Genomic DNA, 24,299 nt, shown 5'->3' with positions numbered 1-24,299 from the left:
TTAGCAAAATAAAAATATAACAGTGTATCTACAAATCATCCTAAGAAAAATTTTTATTTTTGCAATTTTTTATAATCTCCTATTAACATATTTTTTCCAAACTATATTTTATGAGGTCAATATTACTTATATTATAGTATAATTTGATGTTAATACATCTATGATATACATATCATGACATTTACCCTAGTTTTTTTTTATTTTGTTCCTTTTTATAAATATGAAAATCATACGTTTTTACAAGAGAGTTACTTCATTCTGAGGGTTATGTGATAATTTATGATTGGATATGTTTAAAACATTATTGTCTATTGATTTTAATTCGTAATACTACATTTATGTGATTTGTACTTTATCTTTATACTTTGTATTTTTGTTATTTACATATTCAGTGATTATATTTCCAATGTTACCTATAATTTTATATTTAATGATAATACCTATTTGATTAAAATATGACAAAGCAAATATGTAGTTTATTTGTAAAGGGTGGTACACATCCTTAAAAGATTATTTTAATTACATAGTGTTACCCTGAGAATATAATTTTTAAAATAAACATTTTATTTTAATGGCAAATGCTTCAAATGTGTTATATAAATTATGACTTTCTTATTAGCAAAATAAAAAGTATAACAGTGTATCTACAAATCGTTCTAAGAAGTATTTTTAATTTTTTCAATTTTTCATAATCTCCTATTAACATATTTTTTCCAAACTATATTTTTTGTGGTTAAAATTAACATTTTATTTTGATGGAAAATGTTTCAAATGTTAAGATAAATTATGACTTTTTTATTAGCAAAATATAAAATTTAACGGTGTATTTACACATAATCCTCTGAAAAAATTTTTATTTTTGCAATTTTTTAAAATCTCCTATTAACATATTTTTTCCAAACTATATTTAATATAGGTAAAATAAATATTTTATTATAATTGCAAAAATTTTAAATGTGTAAAATTAATTATTTCTATATTATTAGCAATATAAAAAGTATTATGGTGTATTTACACATACTCTTAAGGAAAAATTTTTATTTTTGCAATTTTTTATTATATCATATAACCATATTTTTTCCAAACTATTTCTATGTAGGTAAAATTAACATTTTATTATAATGGCAAATGTTTCAAATGTTAAGATAAATTTTGACTTTTTTTTTAGCAAAATAAAAAGTATTATGGTGTATTTACAAATAATCCTAAGAAAAAATTTTTATTTTTGCAATTTTTAAAATCTCCTATTAACATATTTTTTTTCCAAACTTTATTTTATGAGGTCAATATTACTTATATTATAATATAATATGATGTTAATACATCTATGATATACATATCATGACATTTACCCTAGTTTTTTTTTATTTTGTTCCTTTTTATAAATATGAAAATCCTATGTTTTTTATGAGTGAGTTACTACATACTGAGGGTTATGTGATAATTTATGATTGTATATGTTTAGAACATTATTGTCTATTGATTTTAATGCTTAATACTACATTTATGTGATTTGTACTTTATCTTTATACTTTGTATTTTTGTTATTTACATATTCACTCATTATATTTCCAATGTTACCTATAATTTTATATTTAATGATAATACCTATTTGATTAAAATATGACATAGCAAATATATAGTTTATTTGTAAAGGGTGGTTCACATCCTTCAATGATTAATTGTTATTTTAAAAAAAAATGTATCAAGGATATTCATTTTGTCATCAGAAACCTAATAAGTTTGATATGAGTGCATTAATTCGACTAGTTAAACTGTATACAGACTCATAAAAACAACACACATCATTGTAAAAGTAATACATTCATCACTCGACGTTCTTCCGAAATCTAATAACGGTTGGCGCACGTGAATGTGTGTGTGTGTGTGTGTGTGTGTTGTCCTGTAATGCTATTTAGGGCACCTGGTTTTCGTACTTGGGTCGCACGAACTTATAATATTTATATCAGGGTTGGCAAAATGATAAATGTCAACAAATCAATAGTGGGTGGCTTCTCTCCCCAAATTATGTATTTCATGTTTTATTTTTTTTTTTTCGTAGATATAATCATAATATACAGCATTATATAGATTGTATATTTTCTTCTAAAAACAAATTTAAAAAAGATTACAATCTTTAAATGGCCATAACTTGCTTAAATACTAAAATAGCACAACAAATATATCTGATATCAGTATAGATTAAGTAAAGATAATATAGTAGGTAAGATAGATGATGTAAGGTCCAACTACAATTATTTTATTATAAGAATTTCCCACCTTGGTCAAAATCATTTTTCAAAGGAACCGCTTAGTCCTACTGGCCCCTAAAACCTGGCTACCAGTGTTGCTACTTACTCACTGCGCTCCTTCAGATATTCAAAACGTAAACCTCCCTCGATTTGCTATGCAACAACGGCTCAAGAGGGTCATTGGATAAAAACCCATTTTCTAAATAAATAAATTAATTAAAAAATTAATTTAAGTATTTATATTTCAAAGTTGTTACACTTGCATGTTCGTTCGGCGCGATTTATACGTTTACTCCATGAAAAATCCATTAGAATTAATCTGGCTTTTATCGCAACGTCCAACTGTACGATTTCCGACTACTACCTACACACTTTACTTTTCACTAGTTAGTTCTTACGATATTTGCTTCAAGTGTGTGTGTCCGACCTAGGATACACATTTACAGTGAGTTGTCTGTGCTTCTAGTTTGTTTTATAGCAGTTAATATTATAACATATAGCCTTACATTTTTTATACTTGATTAAGATTTACGTTTTCAAATACTATAATATTCAAATCGATTTCATCAGAATACATACAACTTTCAAATACCAAATTGTTCACTCACAGAAAATGGCCCAAACTGAAGCTGTAAAACAGGTGAATTAATTAATATATATATTTTCTGCATAATCAGTTGAAAATAATCAATACAATATGATTGATGGAATAACTAAAAATCAAAAATTTTTAGAGATCATTTTACTCGCGTTTCAGATTTTTAGTGTACTGTATATTAAACTCATCGTTACAGCATGGATTTATATGCATTTGCATATTTATTCTGGTTAATCATATGATAATATTATGCTAAGTGAGCATAATACTTGTTTCATAGCATAGCGGTTTGAAAATGAATTTTTTTTGTGCATATTTTTATAATACATTTTTTAATATATACAATTATTAGGTATAATATGAGAAAAAAATATTATTTTTTCATAGCTTCAATTAATATTAAAATAAATTAATAGGTATGGTTAAAGATATAAATGGTTTTCCCAAATATGATCTTCGATCAATAATTGCGGAAATAAAATATTTATACCAAGATAAAAAAATATTGATTACGACCACGATTAACCATCGATATTATTTCACTATTGTTTAAAAAATATTTTTTTTTATTTGACTTACATATTTTAACATTTTAGTGCATATATTTATGTATATTTTAAATTTTTTAGTACATATTCAATGGTTTTTACTTCATATAAATCTGTGCTCTGCAGTCATCATTAACATGGTCAAACATCAATTAAATCTTGTAATAAACCTTTTTCACAAATTAATTTCATTAAGATTATCATCATGTTATTAACTTTCTATATACAATTCTCTACTTATTATTTATATTTTATTAATTATTTATGTTTTTCAGGCAAAAGAATTACATGAAACATTGCAGGCTGACGTATGTATTGAAACTATTTTTACTTGTAAGATTAAATTTGTGTCTGCAGATCTCTAAAATTTTTGTTTCAACATGTATTATATAATCTAGTATATTTTCTTGTTTCCAAAAGTAACAATTTTTGTACGCTTTACTCAACTAGAATAAATCCTATTATCAATTTTTAAATTATCAAATATTCTTATGATAAACATGATTTGATATCATATTATAGTTATTGATAAAAGAAATGAATTGTAAAAATAATGCTTCAATAGTGATTATCTTTTAGTTGTAGCTTTATAAATTATATATTTATAACTGTTGACATCTTTTCAATATCTGTATATTATTTTTTATATTTTAATTATCGAGATCAAATTTAATGTAATACTTTGAACATATAAAATAAAAATATATAATTTTAAGAATATATGGTGTTCAAGTGCTAAATCTTAATACTTATTATAATTTTTTATGTTAATTTTAAATTATAGGCAGAGAATCTTTTAGTTCAAAAATTTCCAGAACGAATATTACATTTAAACGAGTTACTCAAAATGCCTGAGTTCGAAGTTGCTTCAAATGTCATGAAATTGGAATGTAATAAAAAGTAATTATATTGAATATTATTATGCTTTGGTTTAAAATTATTAAATATTTAAACAATTATTTGATTTTAGTTCAGATTTCATTTCGGGACAAACACTCATACCATCCAATAAAAAAATTATTGAAGTTATGGAAATTGTTAAACCCAATCTCAAACAATTAATTGACGACGCCAAAGCTGTTCGTAAAATATTTATAATATTTACACAATTATCACAATCATTTATTTTTGTATTTTTAGTTGGCGATGTGGGTATCCTTATTAATACCAAAGATTGAAGATGGAAATAACATCTATGATATACATATCATGACATTTACCCTAGTTTTTTTTTATTTTGTTCCTTTTTATAAATATGAAAATCCTATGTTTTTTATGAGTGAGTTACTACATACTGAGGGTTATGTGATAATTTATGATTGTATATGTTTAGAACATTATTGTCTATTGATTTTAATGCTTAATACTACATTTATGTGATTTGTACTTTATCTTTATACTTTGTATTTTTGTTATTTACATATTCACTCATTATATTTCCAATGTTACCTATAATTTTATATTTAATGATAATACCTATTTGATTAAAATATGACATAGCAAATATATAGTTTATTTGTAAAGGGTGGTTCACATCCTTCAATGATTAATTGTTATTTTAAAAAAAAATGTATCAAGGATATTCATTTTGTCATCAGAAACCTAATAAGTTTGATATGAGTGCATTAATTCGACTAGTTAAACTGTATACAGACTCATAAAAACAACACACATCATTGTAAAAGTAATACATTCATCACTCGACGTTCTTCCGAAATCTAATAACGGTTGGCGCACGTGAATGTGTGTGTGTGTGTGTGTGTGTGTTGTCCTGTAATGCTATTTAGGGCACCTGGTTTTCGTACTTGGGTCGCACGAACTTATAATATTTATATCAGGGTTGGCAAAATGATAAATGTCAACAAATCAATAGTGGGTGGCTTCTCTCCCCAAATTATGTATTTCATGTTTTATTTTTTTTTTTCGTAGATATAATCATAATATACAGCATTATATAGATTGTATATTTTCTTCTAAAAACAAATTTAAAAAAGATTACAATCTTTAAATGGCCATAACTTGCTTAAATACTAAAATAGCACAACAAATATATCTGATATCAGTATAGATTAAGTAAAGATAATATAGTAGGTAAGATAGATGATGTAAGGTCCAACTACAATTATTTTATTATAAGAATTTCCCACCTTGGTCAAAATCATTTTTCAAAGGAACCGCTTAGTCCTACTGGCCCCTAAAACCTGGCTACCAGTGTTGCTACTTACTCACTGCGCTCCTTCAGATATTCAAAACGTAAACCTCCCTCGATTTGCTATGCAACAACGGCTCAAGAGGGTCATTGGATAAAAACCCATTTTCTAAATAAATAAATTAATTAAAAAATTAATTTAAGTATTTATATTTCAAAGTTGTTACACTTGCATGTTCGTTCGGCGCGATTTATACGTTTACTCCATGAAAAATCCATTAGAATTAATCTGGCTTTTATCGCAACGTCCAACTGTACGATTTCCGACTACTACCTACACACTTTACTTTTCACTAGTTAGTTCTTACGATATTTGCTTCAAGTGTGTGTGTCCGACCTAGGATACACATTTACAGTGAGTTGTCTGTGCTTCTAGTTTGTTTTATAGCAGTTAATATTATAACATATAGCCTTACATTTTTTATACTTGATTAAGATTTACGTTTTCAAATACTATAATATTCAAATCGATTTCATCAGAATACATACAACTTTCAAATACCAAATTGTTCACTCACAGAAAATGGCCCAAACTGAAGCTGTAAAACAGGTGAATTAATTAATATATATATTTTCTGCATAATCAGTTGAAAATAATCAATACAATATGATTGATGGAATAACTAAAAATCAAAAATTTTTAGAGATCATTTTACTCGCGTTTCAGATTTTTAGTGTACTGTATATTAAACTCATCGTTACAGCATGGATTTATATGCATTTGCATATTTATTCTGGTTAATCATATGATAATATTATGCTAAGTGAGCATAATACTTGTTTCATAGCATAGCGGTTTGAAAATGAATTTTTTTTGTGCATATTTTTATAATACATTTTTTAAATATATACAATTATTAGGTATAATATGAGAAAAAAATATTATTTTTTCATAGCTTCAATTAATATTAAAATAAATTAATAGGTATGGTTAAAGATATAAATGGTTTTCCCAAATATGATCTTCGATCAATAATTGCGGAAATAAAATATTTATACCAAGATAAAAAAATATTGATTACGACCACGATTAACCATCGATATTATTTCACTATTGTTTAAAAAATATTTTTTTTTATTTGACTTACATATTTTAACATTTTAGTGCATATATTTATGTATATTTTAAATTTTTTAGTACATATTCAATGGTTTTTACTTCATATAAATCTGTGCTCTGCAGTCATCATTAACATGGTCAAACATCAATTAAATCTTGTAATAAACCTTTTTCACAAATTAATTTCATTAAGATTATCATCATGTTATTAACTTTCTATATACAATTCTCTACTTATTATTTATATTTTATTAATTATTTATGTTTTTCAGGCAAAAGAATTACATGAAACATTGCAGGCTGACGTATGTATTGAAACTATTTTTACTTGTAAGATTAAATTTGTGTCTGCAGATCTCTAAAATTTTTGTTTCAACATGTATTATATAATCTAGTATATTTTCTTGTTTCCAAAAGTAACAATTTTTGTACGCTTTACTCAACTAGAATAAATCCTATTATCAATTTTTAAATTATCAAATATTCTTATGATAAACATGATTTGATATCATATTATAGTTATTGATAAAAGAAATGAATTGTAAAAATAATGCTTCAATAGTGATTATCTTTTAGTTGTAGCTTTATAAATTATATATTTATAACTGTTGACATCTTTTCAATATCTGTATATTATTTTTTATATTTTAATTATCGAGATCAAATTTAATGTAATACTTTGAACATATAAAATAAAAATATATAATTTTAAGAATATATGGTGTTCAAGTGCTAAATCTTAATACTTATTATAATTTTTTTATGTTAATTTTAAATTATAGGCAGAGAATCTTTTAGTTCAAAAATTTCCAGAACGAATATTACATTTAAACGAGTTACTCAAAATGCCTGAGTTCGAAGTTGCTTCAAATGTCATGAAATTGGAATGTAATAAAAAGTAATTATATTGAATATTATTATGCTTTGGTTTAAAATTATTAAATATTTAAACAATTATTTGATTTTAGTTCAGATTTCATTTCGGGACAAACACTCATACCATCCAATAAAAAAATTATTGAAGTTATGGAAATTGTTAAACCCAATCTCAAACAATTAATTGACGACGCCAAAGCTGTTCGTAAAATATTTATAATATTTACACAATTATCACAATCATTTATTTTTGTATTTTTAGTTGGCGATGTGGGTATCCTTATTAATACCAAAGATTGAAGATGGAAATAATTTTGGAGTATCTGTGCAAGAAGAAACTATTTCTGCTATAAGCGACGTTGAAATAACAACAGGCAAATCTCTAATTCAGATATCACATTACAATTTATTTCGTGCACAACTTATTTCCAAGGTTTGTACTAATTTTATTAATTGGAATTAGTTTATGTAATTATTATACTATGATGTTACAATACTTTTATATGTTATATGTTAGTAAGACTGAGAAATTATGTGTTAGTGTAATGAGTTTTTACATCAAAATAATATTAATGCCCTCTTCGTTATTTCTGACCCTCAAATAATTCCAATATAATTTAAAATTTTGAAATATGATGTGAATGAGAAATATTTCAATATCCTATAAAAGCAGGTGCTCTCCAAAATCATTTTTTCTTCCCCGACATTACTATGTCTATACAACAGATCTACCATAGCTACTTAAATGGACGGTACTGCCATAAATTAATCTAACTGAGATATAATCACTAGTACAGACAACCTGCAAAACTACCAAATTCAACTTGAATAGTGGATCATTTTATAAAAATAAAATTAACAAAATCAAATCTATTTATGTCACTTATAGTTTCAACCCTAAAAATATTCTTACTATTCTCCTAAATTACCAAATAATCCCCATACATAGTTTTATTAAATACCTAAATCCCCTCCTTGACTGTTTTTTACAAATGAAATAAAAAAAGAAATATAAGTAAATACTAAATTATAAAATAATGATTGAAGACAGTTTATTTGTTGTATATTTTAACACTTATTAAAAATGATTTATAAGTTGATAAGAAAAATTATGATTTCTCTAAAATTAAAATAATTCATGATCCTGTTCATTCAAGGGTAGAGATTTTAAGTGGCTCTGTTAATATTAATACTCAAAATAAGAATTTTGATACTTTTATTTCTTTTTATTAATGAATATGAATTAGAAAAATTTTTAAAATTATACATTTAAGGTATTAATTGTTTTATTATATTTAAATACTAACTAGTTACTAGTAGTAAAACACATATAAAAATATAAAATAACACATTTAAAATTTTATGACAAAAACAAATAAATGAGATTTTTAATAAATTAAATCACTTTTTTCAGGTTTGCAAATACCCATTGATTGAAGACTATCAGTATGCTGTTGCAGAATTGGACGAAAGGCAATGCTTCTTTTTGTCTCTTGCCATGCACGATGCCCGTAATTCTTATTCTACAATGCATGAACTAGTTATTAAAAACTTCGACAAAATAAAGAAGCCACGGTCATCAAACAATGACTGTCTTTATTAAGTGCAGTAAGATCATACACAAAAAAAACAACAAAGACTAGAGATATCTCTAATTTCTAGCCTTCATTCTAAAAACTTTAAAATTTAAATTTATATCCTTATCATTTCCTCAACATATTCATTTTTATGTCAATAATACAAGTAACATTTTAACAATGAAAATAAGATATTATACAAAATGTTTACTTCAGTTTAACATTTAAGATGTGCATGGTAATAAATAAAAATATTATTTCTTTAATGTTTCTAATTTACACTAATTTACAACTTACATGCATCCAATCCTATTAAATTCTAAATTTATGTGAAACAGACAATATATTATGACATAGACAATAATATTTGAATTGAAAAAAGTGATCGAAAATTGTTATGTCTTCTTGATTTAGTATCTCTTTTAACTAGTAGTATTGATTTTTTTAGCATATCTACTATTTACATCAGGGGTCGTCAACCAGTTGATTAAGACTGACTGATTGATATTTCTATTAATATAGGTCAATCGTTAAAAAAAACTTAATGTTCAAATTATCGGTTGATTCTGTAATAAATTATTACTATTACTATTATTATTATTGTTATTATTAATATGAAAAAAACAATAAATAATTATTATTTGGAGATTATTTGATTGGTAGGTGAATTAGTTGGTAATTTTGGTTATCAAATAAAATTATAATTTATTATATAATGTAGATAGGTTCATTCAACACATAAGTATATATACCAAAAACCAAAATTCAGTTAAGTTTCAATATTTGTATAAGATTTAAACATACTGTGAAATATCCTGGACTATATATACACTGCTAGAATTCTCAATAAAGTTATGTTATACTTCTTCAATATCTACATATTACTTTTAGATAAGTTCTTGTATATATTACTTATTCATTTTATAAATTTTTTTATCATCAAAAACTGGTTAATATTGTACTTTTAAATAGATATGTTAGGTACATAAATTACTACACTTATTTCATAGCAATAACTTCGACTTGATACTCTTTGATATTCAAGTACTCTATACACAAAATATAAAAACCGTGATGAATAAAAAATTAAAAAATATCACCTACCCTGTTAAATTATACTATTTATTAATCAACAAATAAGACAATCTGAAATTATTTTTATATTAGGATTATAAGTTATTTAATTTGAATTAAATTTTGTAAGTTTCGAGTAAAATTAAGTTAGATAAATTCTTAATTTAATGGTTCGTCCAATTTATTCCTATGATTCATGTACAGATTTTCAATTAGTAATAATACATTAAAAGATATTACAACAACACAATGTGTAAATAATATCAAACTTTCTTCAAAAATCAGTTTCCAGGCAAAAGTACCTTAATTAAAATTTCCATTACTACTACCGTGATTAATTAAATCAATTAAATCTCTAAAATTTTTCTCCATAAAAGCCAATCAAAATTTATAGGATTTAATCAGTAAGTCCCAGTTTTTACCCAAAGGTCAAAAACTACTAGAACAAGAAGATAAAAATTATATCATTTTCAAGAAGTTGTTTGGTTCTTTGAATAATTCTTCCATTTGCTAAAAATGTGTTTAAAGCATTGTTAATACTTTGATAAATTAATGCTTGGCATATATTGTTTATTATATTATTATTAAATACTGATCCCATTTTATTAATTATACACTGTTTAATTTGCTATAATGTATATCATTGTACTATATTTTACTATTTTAGGTGAATTGGTGATTAAATACATATATATTCAACAAATTCTGAAATTCAAGTGTACATTGCTTTGATAAAATGTAACAGTGTATTTTTTAGTTGGATTTAATTATTAGATTAAATAAATTATAGGTATTAGGTATCTTATTTAACATTTATTTTTCTATCAATATTGGTATAATGTTTTTTGTTTATATATTTTTAATTTTGCAACATTTTATGTCATGCAAGGGAAAACAATTTAAATAAATTAGGTAAGTCACATTACATAATATTTATAAATATATACATTTTTGAACCAACCAAATAATGAAATGCAAAGGCTATTAAATATATATATTTTTATTTTTTTATTAATGATGACTTTTGTTAATAATTTGCAAAATGTGTAAAATGAATAGTTTATTAATTAGCTATAATGAGTACGTTAAATTTGTTCAAGAATAAATTTAACATTTAAATATTTAAAAATAATTAAAGTGATTGTAGGTTAAGTTGGTGTTTAAGTATAATTTATTGTAGCTTAGTGTTTATAAACATATTATTACATATTATTATATTATTGATTATTTAAGTACAATTCTACAGGATTTAAAATATTTGGATAAATTATGTATATTTATTATAAACGTATACTATAAAATAGGTATGAATATAGGCAATGTAGAAATATTTTAAAAACCGTTGCTTTTATGTATGTTTATTTTAAAAAACTAATATGAAATTTTATAGCATAAGTATTTGCATAAATTAAGGACATTCAAATAGTGTGTGAAATGTGAATACATGATACCTGATTAATATATTTTATGCACATAAAATAATATTTTCTTGGCAGTATATATAATTATATAAGCAAATAAATTACAAACACACTAAAAATCCTTGTAATACAATTTATAAACGGTTTGAATGCTCGAGATTGGGATCAGTTAACATCTCAAACAGTAGTCGATGATGAGTTGTATCTGATCGCCTACAATACTTTTCAAAATGTTATGTTACCTCTTCACCATTCGCCTGTCAAAGTGAAAACACTGATAAGTGATAACTATGTTTCTCGACGGGTAGACGTCAACGGCGACGAGGGCCAATAACAAAAATTAAAAGTTCGAACACTAAATTCAAAATACAAAAGTTACAAATTAATTAAAAAAGCATCCAGAATTGTGAAGTCTCACTACGATTCTTTGAGTAAACAAATTTCCCACCTGGGTCAAAATAATTTTTGAAATAGATTTAGGGGATAGTTTTGCTACTAGCACGCTGCACTCCTTCAGACATTCAAAACATAACCCTAACCTCTCTCGTTTAGCAATCATGATGCAACACCGGCTGAAGATGGTCATTGGGTACAAAACCCTTTTTATAAATTAATAAATAAATAAAATAATATTTTATCTGAGTATTAATATTTCATAATTGCTATACTTATTTTTTCGTTCGGCCACGATTTATACGTTTACTCCATGAGAAATCCATGATAAGAAATCTGGCTGTTATCGCAGGGTCCTCTGTACGATGCCCGACTATTACCTACACACAACACTTCTTACTGCTTAGTTCTTACGATAATTGCTTTAAGTGTTTGTCTTTGACCTAGGATACAGATTTACAGTGAGTTGACTGTGCTGTTAGTTTGTTTTATAACAGTTAATATTATAACGTAAGAGAGCCGCCTTACACTTTCGCTACTTGATTAAAATTTACGTTTTTAAATACTATAATATTCCAATCGATTCCATCAGAATACATACAACTTTCAATTACCAAATTGTTCACTCACAGAAAATGGCCCAAACTGAAGCTGTAAAACAGGTGAATTAATTAATATATATTTTTTCTGCATAATCAGTTGAAAATAATCAATACAATATGATTGATGGAATAACTAAAAATCGAAAATTTTTAGAGATCATTTTACTCGCGTTTCAGATTTTTAGTGTACTGTATATTAAACTCATCGTTACAGCATGGATTTGTATGCATTTGCATATTTATTCTGGTTAATCATATGATAATATTATGCTAAGTGAGCATAATACTTGTTTCATGGCATAGCGGTTTGAAAATGAAACTTTTTTAGTGCATATTTTTATAATACATTTTTTAAATATATACAATTATTAGGTATAATATGAGAAAAAAATATTATTTTTTCATAGCTTCAATTAATATTAAAATAAATTAATCGGTATGGTTAAAGATATAAATGGTTTTCCCAAATATGATCTTCGATCAATAATTGCGGAAATAAAATATTTATACCAAGATAAAAAAATATTGATTACGACCACTATTAACCATCGATATTATTTCACTATTGTTTAAAAAATATTTTTTTTTATTTGACTTATATATTTTAACATTTTAGTGCATATATTTATGTGTATTTTAGATTTTTTAGTACATATTCAATGGTTTTTACTTCATATAAATCTGTGCTCTGCAGTCATCATTAACATGGTCAAACATCAATTAAATCTTGTAATAAAACTTTTTCACAAATTAATTTCATTAAGATTATCATCATGTTATTTACTTTCTACATACAATTCTCTACTTATTATTTATATTTTATTAATTATTTATGTTTTTCAGGCAAAAGAATTACATGAAACATTGCAGGCTGACGTATGTATTGAAACTATTTTTACTTGTAAGATTAAATTTGTGTCTGCAGATCTCTACCATTTTTGTTTTAACATGTATTGTATAATCTAGTATATTTTCATGTTTCCAAAAGTAACAATTTTTGTACACTTTACTCAACTAGAATAAATCCTATTATCAATTTTTAAATTATCAAATATTCTTATGATAAATATGATTTTATATCATATTATAGTTATTGATAAAAAAAATGAATTGTAAAAATAATGCTTCAATAGTGATTATCTTTTAGTTATAGCTTTATAAGTTATATATTTATAACTGTTGAACATTTTTTCAATATCTGTATATTATACATTTGTATTTCATATTTTAATTATCGAGACCAAATTTAATGTAATACTTTTAACATATAAAATGAAATTATAAAGATCTTGTATAATTTTAAGAATATATGGTGTTAAAGTTTCTAATACTTATTTTATATTTAAATTGTAGACAGAGAATCGTTTAGTTCAAAAATTTCCTGAACGAATTATACATTTAAACGAGTTACTCAAAATGCCTGAGTTCAAAATTGCTTCAAATGACATGAACTGTGAATTTATTAAAAAGTAATTGTATTGAATATTATTATGCTTTGGTTTAAAATTATTAAATATTTAAACAATTTTTTGATTTTAGATCAGATACAATTTCGGGACAAACACTCATACCGTCTAATAAGAAAATTGTTGAAGTTATTGAAATTGTTAAACCCAATCTCGCACAATTAGCCGAAGATGCCAAAGCTGTTCGTAAAATATTTATAATATTTACACAATTATCACATTCATTTGTTTTTGTATTTTTAGTTGATAATGTGGGTATCCTTATTAATACCGAAAATTGAAGATGGAAATAATTTTGGAGTATCTGTGCAAGAAGAAACTATTTCTGCTATAAACGAGGTTGAAATAAAAACTACCAAATCTCTTTTGGAAATAACGCTCTACTATTCAGCTCGTGCATCACTTATTTCCAAGGTTTGTACTATTTTTAATAGTTAAAATTATGTTTAATGTATTGCTAGGTTTTTGAAAATTACTAGATTGCTGATTAGTTAATTGGGTTTATTCTATGTAATTTACAAACCAGTATTCTGTTCCCGACTTTTCTATGTCTATACAACAGATCTATCTTGGTTCAACAACACTACTCTTGCTACTTTCTCGGATGATACACCAATACAATAATCGTTCTGAGATAAAATCACTAGTACAAACAACCTGCAAAACTGTCAAATTCAATATATATATATACATATTTATGATATAAAAATACATGTATTGAGATTATAAACTCAATTCTATTTATTTTGATATAAAAAATTCTGGAGCAAATAAAAACAATTTTCAACGCAATATTGTGTAGTAAATTTAGCGATGATCATAGAATAACTATTATTGTCATAAATAAAATATTGCATTTCAGAAAAATAACTTTTTGATATGAATTTAAAGTTTAATTTATACATTTAAGATATAATTATTTTACTATTTTTAAATACTAACAAGTTACTTTTCAAATTTCAAATATTCAATGTAAAATTTGGTTTTATGTATAAAACACATCTATAAATATAAAATAACACATTTTAAATTTTATGTTGTAACTAAATAAATGAGATTTTTAATAATTTAAATCACTTTTTTCAGGTTTGCAAATACCCATTCATTGAAGACTATCAGTATGCTGTTGCAGAATTGGACGAAAAACAATACTTCATTATGTCTCTTGCCATGCACGAAGCCCGTAATTCTTATTCTACAATGCATGAACTAGTCATCAAAAACTTTGACAAAATAAAGAAGCCGCGGTCATCAAACAATGACAGTCTTTATTAAGTACAGTAAGATCATACACAAAAAATAACAACGAAGACTAGAGATATATCTAATTTCTAGCCTTCATTCTCAAAACTTTAAAATTTAAATTTATACCCTTATCATTCCCTCAATATATTCATTTTTATGTCGAAAATATAAGCAACATTTTAACAATAAGAATAGATATTATACAACATGTTTTCTTCAGTTCAACATTTAAGATGTGCATGGTAATAAATAATAATATTATGTCTTTAATGTTTCTAATTTACAGTTTACATGCATCCTATCCTATTAAATTCTAGATTTATTTGACCAGACAATATATTATGACAGACAATAATATTGTAATGGAACGTTTTTCTACGCTTCCCTGGTACTACTGTATATTATATTAATGTGTTAAAAGTATTTAAGTTTGTCTGCAATTTATTGGTGTACAAAAATATTGCTAGTTTATTTGTGTACTATTTTTTTAAAGGTTTTATATTACCAAAGGTAGTTGAGATTCTTTATTTTTTATCTTTTATTATTTTATTTTATTTGAATTATAACACTAAATATTCTAAGTTCTATCATGTGAATTATCAAGTCAGGTATCACATATTATATTTTTCTATTAAATTATGATTTTAAAAAAAGTCTGTTAAGAGATTACATATTATAGGCGACATTGGTTATGAGATAATTACTAATACAACTTCATGAAATATGTACATTTTCTAATATGTAGTTATTTTCTTATTGTTTTATTCACTACTATGAATTCTCATGTGGTTTATCAATCTTAATTTTAAATTAAATGCTTTTTTACAAATAACACATTTATGAGGTTTCAACCCAGTATGCTTGATCATGTGAATATCAAAATGTCTTTGATGAAGAAATTCTTTATTACATATATCTTATTTATATGTCTCTTCACCTGTATAATTCTCATATGAATTTTGACATTTGAGCTACTAGCAAATTTTTTTAAACGTGCTTTACACTTGTAAGAGTTTTCTACTTTATTGTATGTAATATTTATTTTTATGTATTCTTCAAGAAGATATTGGGCCCCACTGAACATGTTCGTGTTGGGGCCCATGAAAAAATGTCAATGTGACTATTGACTTGTTAAAAATAGTGCTTTATAATGAAATGATTGATTACAGATATCACAAGTAAAAAGGGATTCTCCAGTATATATCCTCATATGAATTTTTAAATATCCGTTTCTATTAACATTTTATTACGAATATCATATTTCTTAGATTTGTCTTTTGTATAATTTAATATAAGAGTTATCGACAGTAGTTTTTTATGAAATGATTGTTTACACATATCATATGTAAATGTGGGTTTTCTACTACATATTTTCATATGTCTTCTTATACTGAATTTATCAGTAAATGTCTTACAACAAAACTTGCATGTTAATGTATTTTCCTCTAAGTTAGAGCTTTTTTCTGAATTTATACAAAAAAATGAATTCTGAAGAATGATCTTCGCTATGAACTATACTTTCAAATTCATGACTAATGATATAATCCTTTTTGATTTTATTCCAGTCATGTTTATGTTTACTTTTTCTCCGGTTTCACATACAGTCTTATAAAATATTAAATAACATCATTTTATTTTTATATTTTATGAAAAGATAAGTGATTATAGTATTCATGTGTACTTTTTTTCTAATGCACTGGCTCAGCTTTATTATTTTTAACTCATCTATAATTATTTAGTATTCATTTAAATAAATACCTGCTTATTTTTGGCAAAACAAAGGAGCTAAGGAGATTATTATTTAACCCGTTCATAGATGTTTTAAGTCCTTTGGTAAATTTTTAATTTTTAGCCCTTCTATTAGTAAAAAATTTAAATTTAAAGATTAATCTTTGAAAAATACAACTCATTAAAATACGGTTATAAAGCACGTTCTTTAATATTGAAGGATTACAAGATGAATCTTTTATCAAAAAAAAAAGTTAATAACTTTAAGAACAATTTAAAAAAACTACTATATAATACAAATTATTTTAACAATCACTACCTACCTAACAAAAAAAAAAAAAAACAAGTAGAGATAATGTAAAACTTGGAGTTAAGAAACCAAGTTTGGAATAAATTGAACAAATCGTAAACACATTAAAAAATTATAATATACTTGGTGAGAATAACATCAACTCAGAATTTTCAAAGCTAGGTAGGACAAAAATCTTAAAAAATATACAATTCTTCATTGCAGAAGTGGACAAATTGAGAACCTAAGAAACTTGGTTTCTTTAGTTAGCTCAACCTTGCTTCTTGCTTATTGTGTTTAGTAAATGTTTATATGCAACTATTTGTAGAGGGTATTTTTGTTTAGTATATTTTAAATATTAAATTAGAATAATTTTTAATTTATAATTTTGATGTGCATACAAAAATGGTAATAGAACATAATATGTAATATTATATATAATATATTTTTTTTTATTTTCTATTATCATTTATTTTGTAATATTTATAAAATATATTATATCTCTTAATAAATAAAAAAATATAATGTAATAATATGCATTACTATAGATATCAATATTTTTTAATAAATACAATAATTTACACATTTTTCAGATGCTTAGTTATATAAAAATATTATTTATATATAACTAAGCATCTGAAAAATATTATTTATATATAACTAAGCATCTGAAAAATGTGTAAATTATTGTATTTATTAAAAAATATTGATATCTATAGTAATGCATATTATTACATTATATTTTTTTATTTATTAAGAGATATAATATATTTTATAAATATTACAAAATAAATGATTTTTTTTTTAAATGTTATCAAAATTAAAATAGTATCATTAAGTTTCTTATTATATTATGAAACAAATACAATTCTTACCCAATTTGTAATAATTGATTATCATTATAATCGTCAGTCTTGTTAATAAATTCCTGTTTAGCTATTATATTAGATGGTCGATTGAATAGATGATCACATCTTGTAAGTGGAATTATTAACACTGTAGAACTGTTTATTATATAATTATACCTAAAATAAATTGCGATAAAAAACAAATATATTTTTATTAAATAGGTAACTAACAATTTAATAAGGTACAATGTAAAAACTAAATAATACATAATATATTATAAATTATAAGAATACCAAGTGTCAGAAAGTTCTTAAAAAAAAAAAGTTTTTTACAAACAAAACAAGTGTAAATTTTTTATTTGTAATTTTACACTAATAATGTATTTGCTTACTTGGAACTTATTGTGGAATCAATCAACGTTGTTCTTGATTCCATATCAAATTATAATATTATCTTCCTATTGTTTATCACTTACTATAAACACAAATCATTAAAATTAAATATTTTTTATGTTGGTAATTAGAAAGGGTGTAGGTTGTGCATTCATACTTACTGTTTTATTTTGAATTACGGCTGATAAGTGGCAAACAAGTGAATGGCGCTTGTGAGCACGTGAGTGATATTCAACAATGATATCTGTACGAACTTGGATATAAAACAGAAAATAAACAAAAAACACACTAAACAGCCTCGAACAGCTTCCCGAATAACATGCTGTTTGTAGTGTTTACACTGTAATGTAATGGAGACGACGCAACCAGTTGTCGTTTCTAATATATCAGCATACTGACGATACCGTACACTTCAGACACGTTGGATAAAACGCTTGGAGGCAATCGGCAAGCCAGAAACCGATTCAAAATGGATTTGAATGTATTATTACGTTTCATTAAGATCCATCAGATAAATTTATCGTTCCAGAACTCTTATACATTACACATTTAGAATTTTTAAATTTTCACACTACGAAATTGAAATTAATAGTCTTTAAATGTCTTGTATCAATCTCAATTAAACATAATACGAATTCAAAAATAAAGTTATAAAAGTTTTATCATATTTTTAGTTTTTTCTTTAGGATGGACAAAAATACTAATAAAATAAAAACTCATGCATTGCATACGGTAAAAAAAAATAAAACAATTACCTAGGACCTAGGTAATCAACTTTCTTATCACTGGAAGGTGGAGACTGCAAAGTGCAATCTATCTATTATAATTATTATAAATTTATATAAGTAAACAATAAAATAATAAAATACATTTTATGCAATATTAAATTTATTTCTATTAGATTATATTTATAATTATATTTATTAGATAACATTTTTTTATTATTTATAAATTGATTTAAACATTAAACTTCGATGATATTTAGATTTAGGTACATAAAATGCTAGATGTCTTGCATTAGCATTTATTTGTTTTCTGATTTGATTTTCATACATAACGTTGACCACCTAACAATAAAATATTTTTTGCGATTTCTCTTCACGAATTTTTTTTTTATATATTTAACATCTCGTTTACTTCAATGAAAGGCTCAGAATAAACACCGTCCACGTAAGGTATGATAAGAAAAAAGTCGCAATTAGCCCGCACGAACAATATCACTCGAGGAAAGTAACTTAGTGGCGATTTCGCGCACACAAAAATTTCACACAAACAATTTTAAGTAAAATTTACCGACGGCGATTAGCACACGTACAGGGGGCGTAATGGATCAACACTGCAGAGAAGACTTAAGACATTATAATAATAGTAACGGACGATACGGAATGCGGCGGCAGACGATAAAACGCCGTTGCATAACGTTATTATATAATTCACAAGACACAAATAATTATTAAAACAACATAAATATAAAAATCACGGCAGGCGCGCGTGAATGTGTGTGTGTGTGTGTGTGTGTGTGTGTCGGCCGGTGACAAATATATGCCGTACGTTCGCTCGAACATCTATTATGGTTCTATACTGCTTTCATTACGTCTGCAGTATTGATGAAGTGTATTACATTGTGTTGGGTACCCAACACAATATTTTAAAGAATAATAAAATAATATTATTTATTATGTGATATTATCTATATTCTACTACTCGCCTATATTGTTTACCTAATAACATACCCGACATTAACATCTGTATAGTCGTGTTCACTAAAAACAGTATAATATTAGATCAATTTCATGCTATATAACAGCGTTTCTTAAACTTTTTTATCCATGGAACCCTTTTTTATGTTCACTTTAATCGTGGAACCCTATGTTTTTTTTTAGATTTTTAGCTACTCGTGTTAAGCTTTCGACAATAAGTTACTGCAGCTCGATAGTTAGACATTGTACTTTGTTTCAATAGTTGTAACGCGTAAAACATTTTTTCCCGCTAGTCACTAATCTTAAGTAAGATTTTTTTTTAGTAATTTTTTTTGAACATTTTGAAAAAAAGCACTTTAGTTTTGCGGAACACTGAAGTGATCTCCGCGGAACACAGATTAAGAAACGCTGCTGTATAATATAATATACCTAATATGAAAAGGAAAATCGAACAGTATAAAACTACTAAAAACACTTCCTTTTAGTGTCCTCTGTTTAATGCTAAATGATTCTTAAAAATTTCATCAGAAAATTATTGATTAGATATGCTTTAGAAAATCTTGGCAAATATTATTCTACCTACACTCTACGTCGAAAAATAGATATTTTACTAAGATAAAATTACCGGAATATTACTGCAATCCGACTATTCCCGACTTTCAAGTGGCGCCGTGGTTCCATTAAAGACATTATTTCACCCAACGCTGCCTACAGTCTATATTATTAATAAATAGGTCCCCTTTTGTCACATTTGAAAATAATTTAAGACCACATCGATGAGATTAATATTTTTATCCGTACAGTATTCGAGGGTGTAGTGTACGACAGTACATAATGGACGTATCTTTGTACAAATACGACGTAGCCACGCTTTGTACGAATTTTCGTATGATAATATTATATGGTTTGTTATTTTTTTTGCTCGTTTCACGTTCGATTCTGAGAATAATAGAGACCTACACAGCTACTTTAATGCTGTACATCTACGTATATCATATAAAAGGGACCGTCTCTATTCAAAGACACGTCTTGATATTCTACTTTAGCCACTGCCTTCACATGTTTCTATAACGATTTTAAATGCTCCATTTAACCTTGTAAGGCCAAATCGTTAATACCTCGTAGTAGTTATCTGTACATAATATTTTATAATATAATAATATTAAGTATTATTAAAGTTTATCGGTCGGTGTGTTGTATTAGGCGCGTACGAATTATATTAAGAAATCTATTGTTGTTCGTTCCAGGCGCAAAAAGTTACTATATAACAACTACGAATTTGAAATTTAGGTTAGTGGTTCCTCAAATACTTTAACCGTACAATCAGAGAGGATTTTAAATTTTTTTAGTTAAAGTATATCTAGATACATGTACACAAATGAAATCTAACCTGACCGTACACTTCCTTTGAGTCGCTATACACGTATACACATTTTACACAAGTCGGTTGATGTGTGCGAACGCAACGAAGTAGCAGGTCACCGGGCTCGCGTATACTTATTACTATTACTATTAAACGCTCCCGGGCCGTGCATTTTGGTGACCTCAACGTGATTTGTTTATTATATTTTTATGTTATTAGATTTCGTATTATACTATTTCCCCCATTAACTTCGGAACCGATTAATTTTCATTATTCTGCATAGTATTGGATTATTATATTATACAAACATGCAAACATGTTTACTTTATCCAACTAGTATGGATAATGTGCACCTTAGCTATATTTCGGACTTTAACCATAGCATATATTATCAAAATGCCGAGAACTCCTATAAACATTTCTATATGATTTTATAAAAACAGGGAACTTAGATAATTAAAATATTATCATTTATTTAAGTTCCAATAGGCAAAATATATATTTTAATGAAACATTAAAACACATCGTATACTCGTAATTATTTCCAATATTATATACTCATATTATAGTAAGTTATAAATGCAGTATAATTCAATATAGCGTCTGTAAATAGGTATAAAATCAATGATTATTTGCCGATACGTGTAACATATGATAATAATAATAATTTTTTGATATAAATAATATATATACCTATATAATATTATGTTTTGATAGTTAGTTACTATTTAGAAACTAATAGAATTAGGATGTATGGGGTTAATGAGTAAAATGTGTGTATATTTTATCCCGTTTTCTTTGTTGGATAGACACGGAGACAATATAGTGTGCAAGTATAGGTTAGGTATACGACATCCGTTTAATATGTCTTGACACTCTCCTTAGAATATTTAAAAATAAACGTTAACTTAACGTATAATTACGTTACTATGAAATATAAAAAATATAAAAGTCAAATAAATGATTAAAATCCAATTAGACCATCTCACAAAAACTGTAATGTACCTGTATATTTGAATAACATAAACACCACACTAAATATTAGATACATTCTCAAACTAATATTGTACTTCAATTAATATGATATTATGATACTAATACAATGAGTAGAAAGCCGACGATTTGTAAAATAATTATCGTTGGGATTATTGGAATTGAATCGAAAGAAAGCAAGGCCCGCTATCTATTATAATGTTATCCAACGACCCGGCAGGGTCGCGATAAGTATAAAAAAAAAACGCCTTAAAATGAACGCATCGGCAATCACAACGCGCGACAACTGCCGGGTATAATTACAGGAAGCATCTGAAATCACGAAAAAAAATAGTTGACAATGCATACCTAATTTCTTGTACAATAATTTAGTTTGACAATGCACCAATCTTATTGGAAATGTTCCGTAGAAGTGCATGCTGCACTTTTTAATCCGATCTGAACATTATAAATGGAGTTATAACCAAATATGTATATTATGAATTTTTATGGCAAAAAAAGAAAATATTATTCGATAATATTCCCTGCGGGCTGCGGCCCGCATGAAGTTCCCCGCCCACTGAGGAGATACACACACACACTTACCGTACGCGCGTGCTTTGTCACAGCGCTTGCGGTGGCGGTGTTTTCAGTTAATACGTAACGGCTCGCGTATATTATCATTTATCAATATTGTTCTTTCAATACATAGATAATTATAGATTTTATTATCTATGTTTCAATATATATATATAATGCTACAAGTATTACTCTGGTCCAACAATTTCCAAAATAAAATTAATAACCTAATAATTAATCAAGTTCCAACTACAAAATTAAAAATTAATTCAATCTATTATCGAGTGCATTCAGTTATATGTCATCGTGGGGAACAAATGACCGAGGGCCATTATACAAACTTAATCGGGCATCAAAATAATTAAGTAAGGTGTAATGATACTCAAATAAAGTATGGTGACCTCGGGGGGGGGGGGGAAGATATTTACATTATATTAATGGAAAAAAATAATTAAAAACTTAAATGTTTGATATATAATAATACATATATGACATTATAATATTTAATAATAATGATTACAACAACAACAACAACAATAATAATAATAATAACATAAAAAAAATTAGTGATATCCCAACAAAAACACTACGCCAAACTCCGTGTAAAAAAACGCTCAGTATAAAAAAATCCACCTCAAAAAGTTGTGATATCATTTTATAGCTATGTATTTAAACTATATAGGAATAGATATATTATTATAATTTATGTTAAAATTCATTGCTTATAAATTGAACTTAGCTGGTGACTTTAAAATTATAACACTTAATTAGTAATTTATATAACACTTAATTAGTATCACTCATTTTCAAAGATAACATGTATACTCAATACGAAATGAATTCTCATGAGTTTTAAATAATGTTTTAATTAAAATTTAAAATAATATTTTTAAAAATTAAAAATAAATTTTAATATTATAAATTTCCTATATAGTTTAAATACATAGCTATAAAATGATATCACAACTTTTTGAGGTGGATTTTTTTTATACTGAGCGTTTTTTTACACGGAGTTTGGCGTAGTGTTTTTATTGGGATATTTATAACGCATATAAATACTAAATAGTGTATTATATAATATACATAATACTAAATCATACAACTTA

At 25.5% G+C, this 24,299-nt stretch overlaps 3 protein-coding genes and 1 long non-coding RNA gene across 15 annotated transcripts in view; 3 read left to right on the top strand and 1 right to left on the bottom strand.

Annotated features, from left to right (window-relative positions):
- Positions 1-2,147: 2,147 nt before the first annotated feature.
- On the top strand, positions 2,148-9,386 carry LOC126548826 (proteasome activator complex subunit 3-like). Of its 12 annotated transcripts, XM_050206105.1 has the most exons (7): positions 5,529-5,962; positions 6,044-6,157; positions 6,940-6,972; positions 7,450-7,565; positions 7,636-7,744; positions 7,806-7,976; positions 8,958-9,386. In XM_050206105.1, exons 2-7 carry the CDS (start codon positions 6,131-6,133, stop codon positions 9,144-9,146), a joined length of 645 nt encoding a protein of 214 aa, XP_050062062.1. In that variant the 5' UTR covers positions 5,529-5,962; positions 6,044-6,130; the 3' UTR covers positions 9,147-9,386. The 12 variants fall into 12 exon arrangements, with proteins under 12 accessions (XP_050062059.1, XP_050062060.1, XP_050062057.1 ...); XM_050206102.1 differs by lacking the exons at positions 5,529-5,962; positions 6,044-6,157; positions 6,940-6,972; positions 7,450-7,565; positions 7,636-7,744 and adding exons at positions 2,148-2,892; positions 3,674-3,706; positions 4,183-4,298; positions 4,369-4,477; XM_050206103.1 differs by lacking the exons at positions 5,529-5,962; positions 6,044-6,157; positions 6,940-6,972; positions 7,450-7,565 and adding exons at positions 2,152-2,892; positions 3,674-3,706; positions 4,183-4,298.
- Positions 9,387-12,350: 2,964 nt separating this feature from the next.
- Positions 12,351-19,546, bottom strand: LOC126551829 (uncharacterized). The gene is made up of 5 exons (XR_007605710.1): positions 18,741-19,546; positions 18,579-18,661; positions 18,214-18,363; positions 12,610-12,659; positions 12,351-12,451 (listed from the first exon to the last, which is right to left on the bottom strand). It is a non-coding gene; the product is annotated as an uncharacterized LOC126551829 (long non-coding RNA).
- Positions 12,428-15,577, top strand: LOC126551828 (proteasome activator complex subunit 3-like). Its single transcript, XM_050206098.1, has 6 exons — positions 12,428-12,670; positions 13,454-13,486; positions 13,964-14,079; positions 14,150-14,258; positions 14,320-14,490; positions 15,163-15,577. The coding sequence occupies exons 1-6, from the start codon at positions 12,644-12,646 to the stop codon at positions 15,349-15,351; spliced, it is 645 nt and encodes a 214-aa protein (XP_050062055.1). The 5' UTR covers positions 12,428-12,643; the 3' UTR covers positions 15,352-15,577.
- The window catches only part of LOC114128798 (proteasome activator complex subunit 3-like), a 32,422-nt gene continuing 21,868 nt past the window's right edge, over positions 13,746-24,299 (top strand). The window contains exon 1 of the mRNA XM_050206097.1: positions 13,746-13,861. The gene's annotated coding sequence lies outside the window, so the exon portion shown is untranslated. The remainder of the gene's footprint in view (positions 13,862-24,299) is intronic.

Source organism: Aphis gossypii, chromosome X, assembly GCF_020184175.1.
Source record: "Aphis gossypii isolate Hap1 chromosome X, ASM2018417v2, whole genome shotgun sequence".
Classification (NCBI taxonomy): Eukaryota; Metazoa; Arthropoda; class Insecta; order Hemiptera; family Aphididae; genus Aphis; species Aphis gossypii.
Note: the sequence above shows the minus strand (reverse complement) of the source record. Positions and strands in the feature narration are given on the sequence as shown.

What these genes read in the sequence shown, in the direction of transcription:
- LOC126548826 (XM_050206102.1), top strand. Translation starts at nt 2,866, where the DNA reads ATGGCCCAAACTGAAGCTGTAAAACAG. An exon ending in AAACTGAAGCTGTAAAACAG is followed by an intron (nt 2,893 to 3,673) that starts GTGAATTAATTA and finishes TATGTTTTTCAG; the next exon opens with GCAAAAGAATTACATGAAAC. An exon ending in ATGAAACATTGCAGGCTGAC is followed by an intron (nt 3,707 to 4,182) that starts GTATGTATTGAA and finishes TTTAAATTATAG; the next exon opens with GCAGAGAATCTTTTAGTTCA.
- LOC126551828 (XM_050206098.1), top strand. Translation starts at nt 12,644, where the DNA reads ATGGCCCAAACTGAAGCTGTAAAACAG. An exon ending in ATGAAACATTGCAGGCTGAC is followed by an intron (nt 13,487 to 13,963) that starts GTATGTATTGAA and finishes TTTAAATTGTAG; the next exon opens with ACAGAGAATCGTTTAGTTCA. An exon ending in TAGCCGAAGATGCCAAAGCT is followed by an intron (nt 14,259 to 14,319) that starts GTTCGTAAAATA and finishes TTGTATTTTTAG; the next exon opens with TTGATAATGTGGGTATCCTT.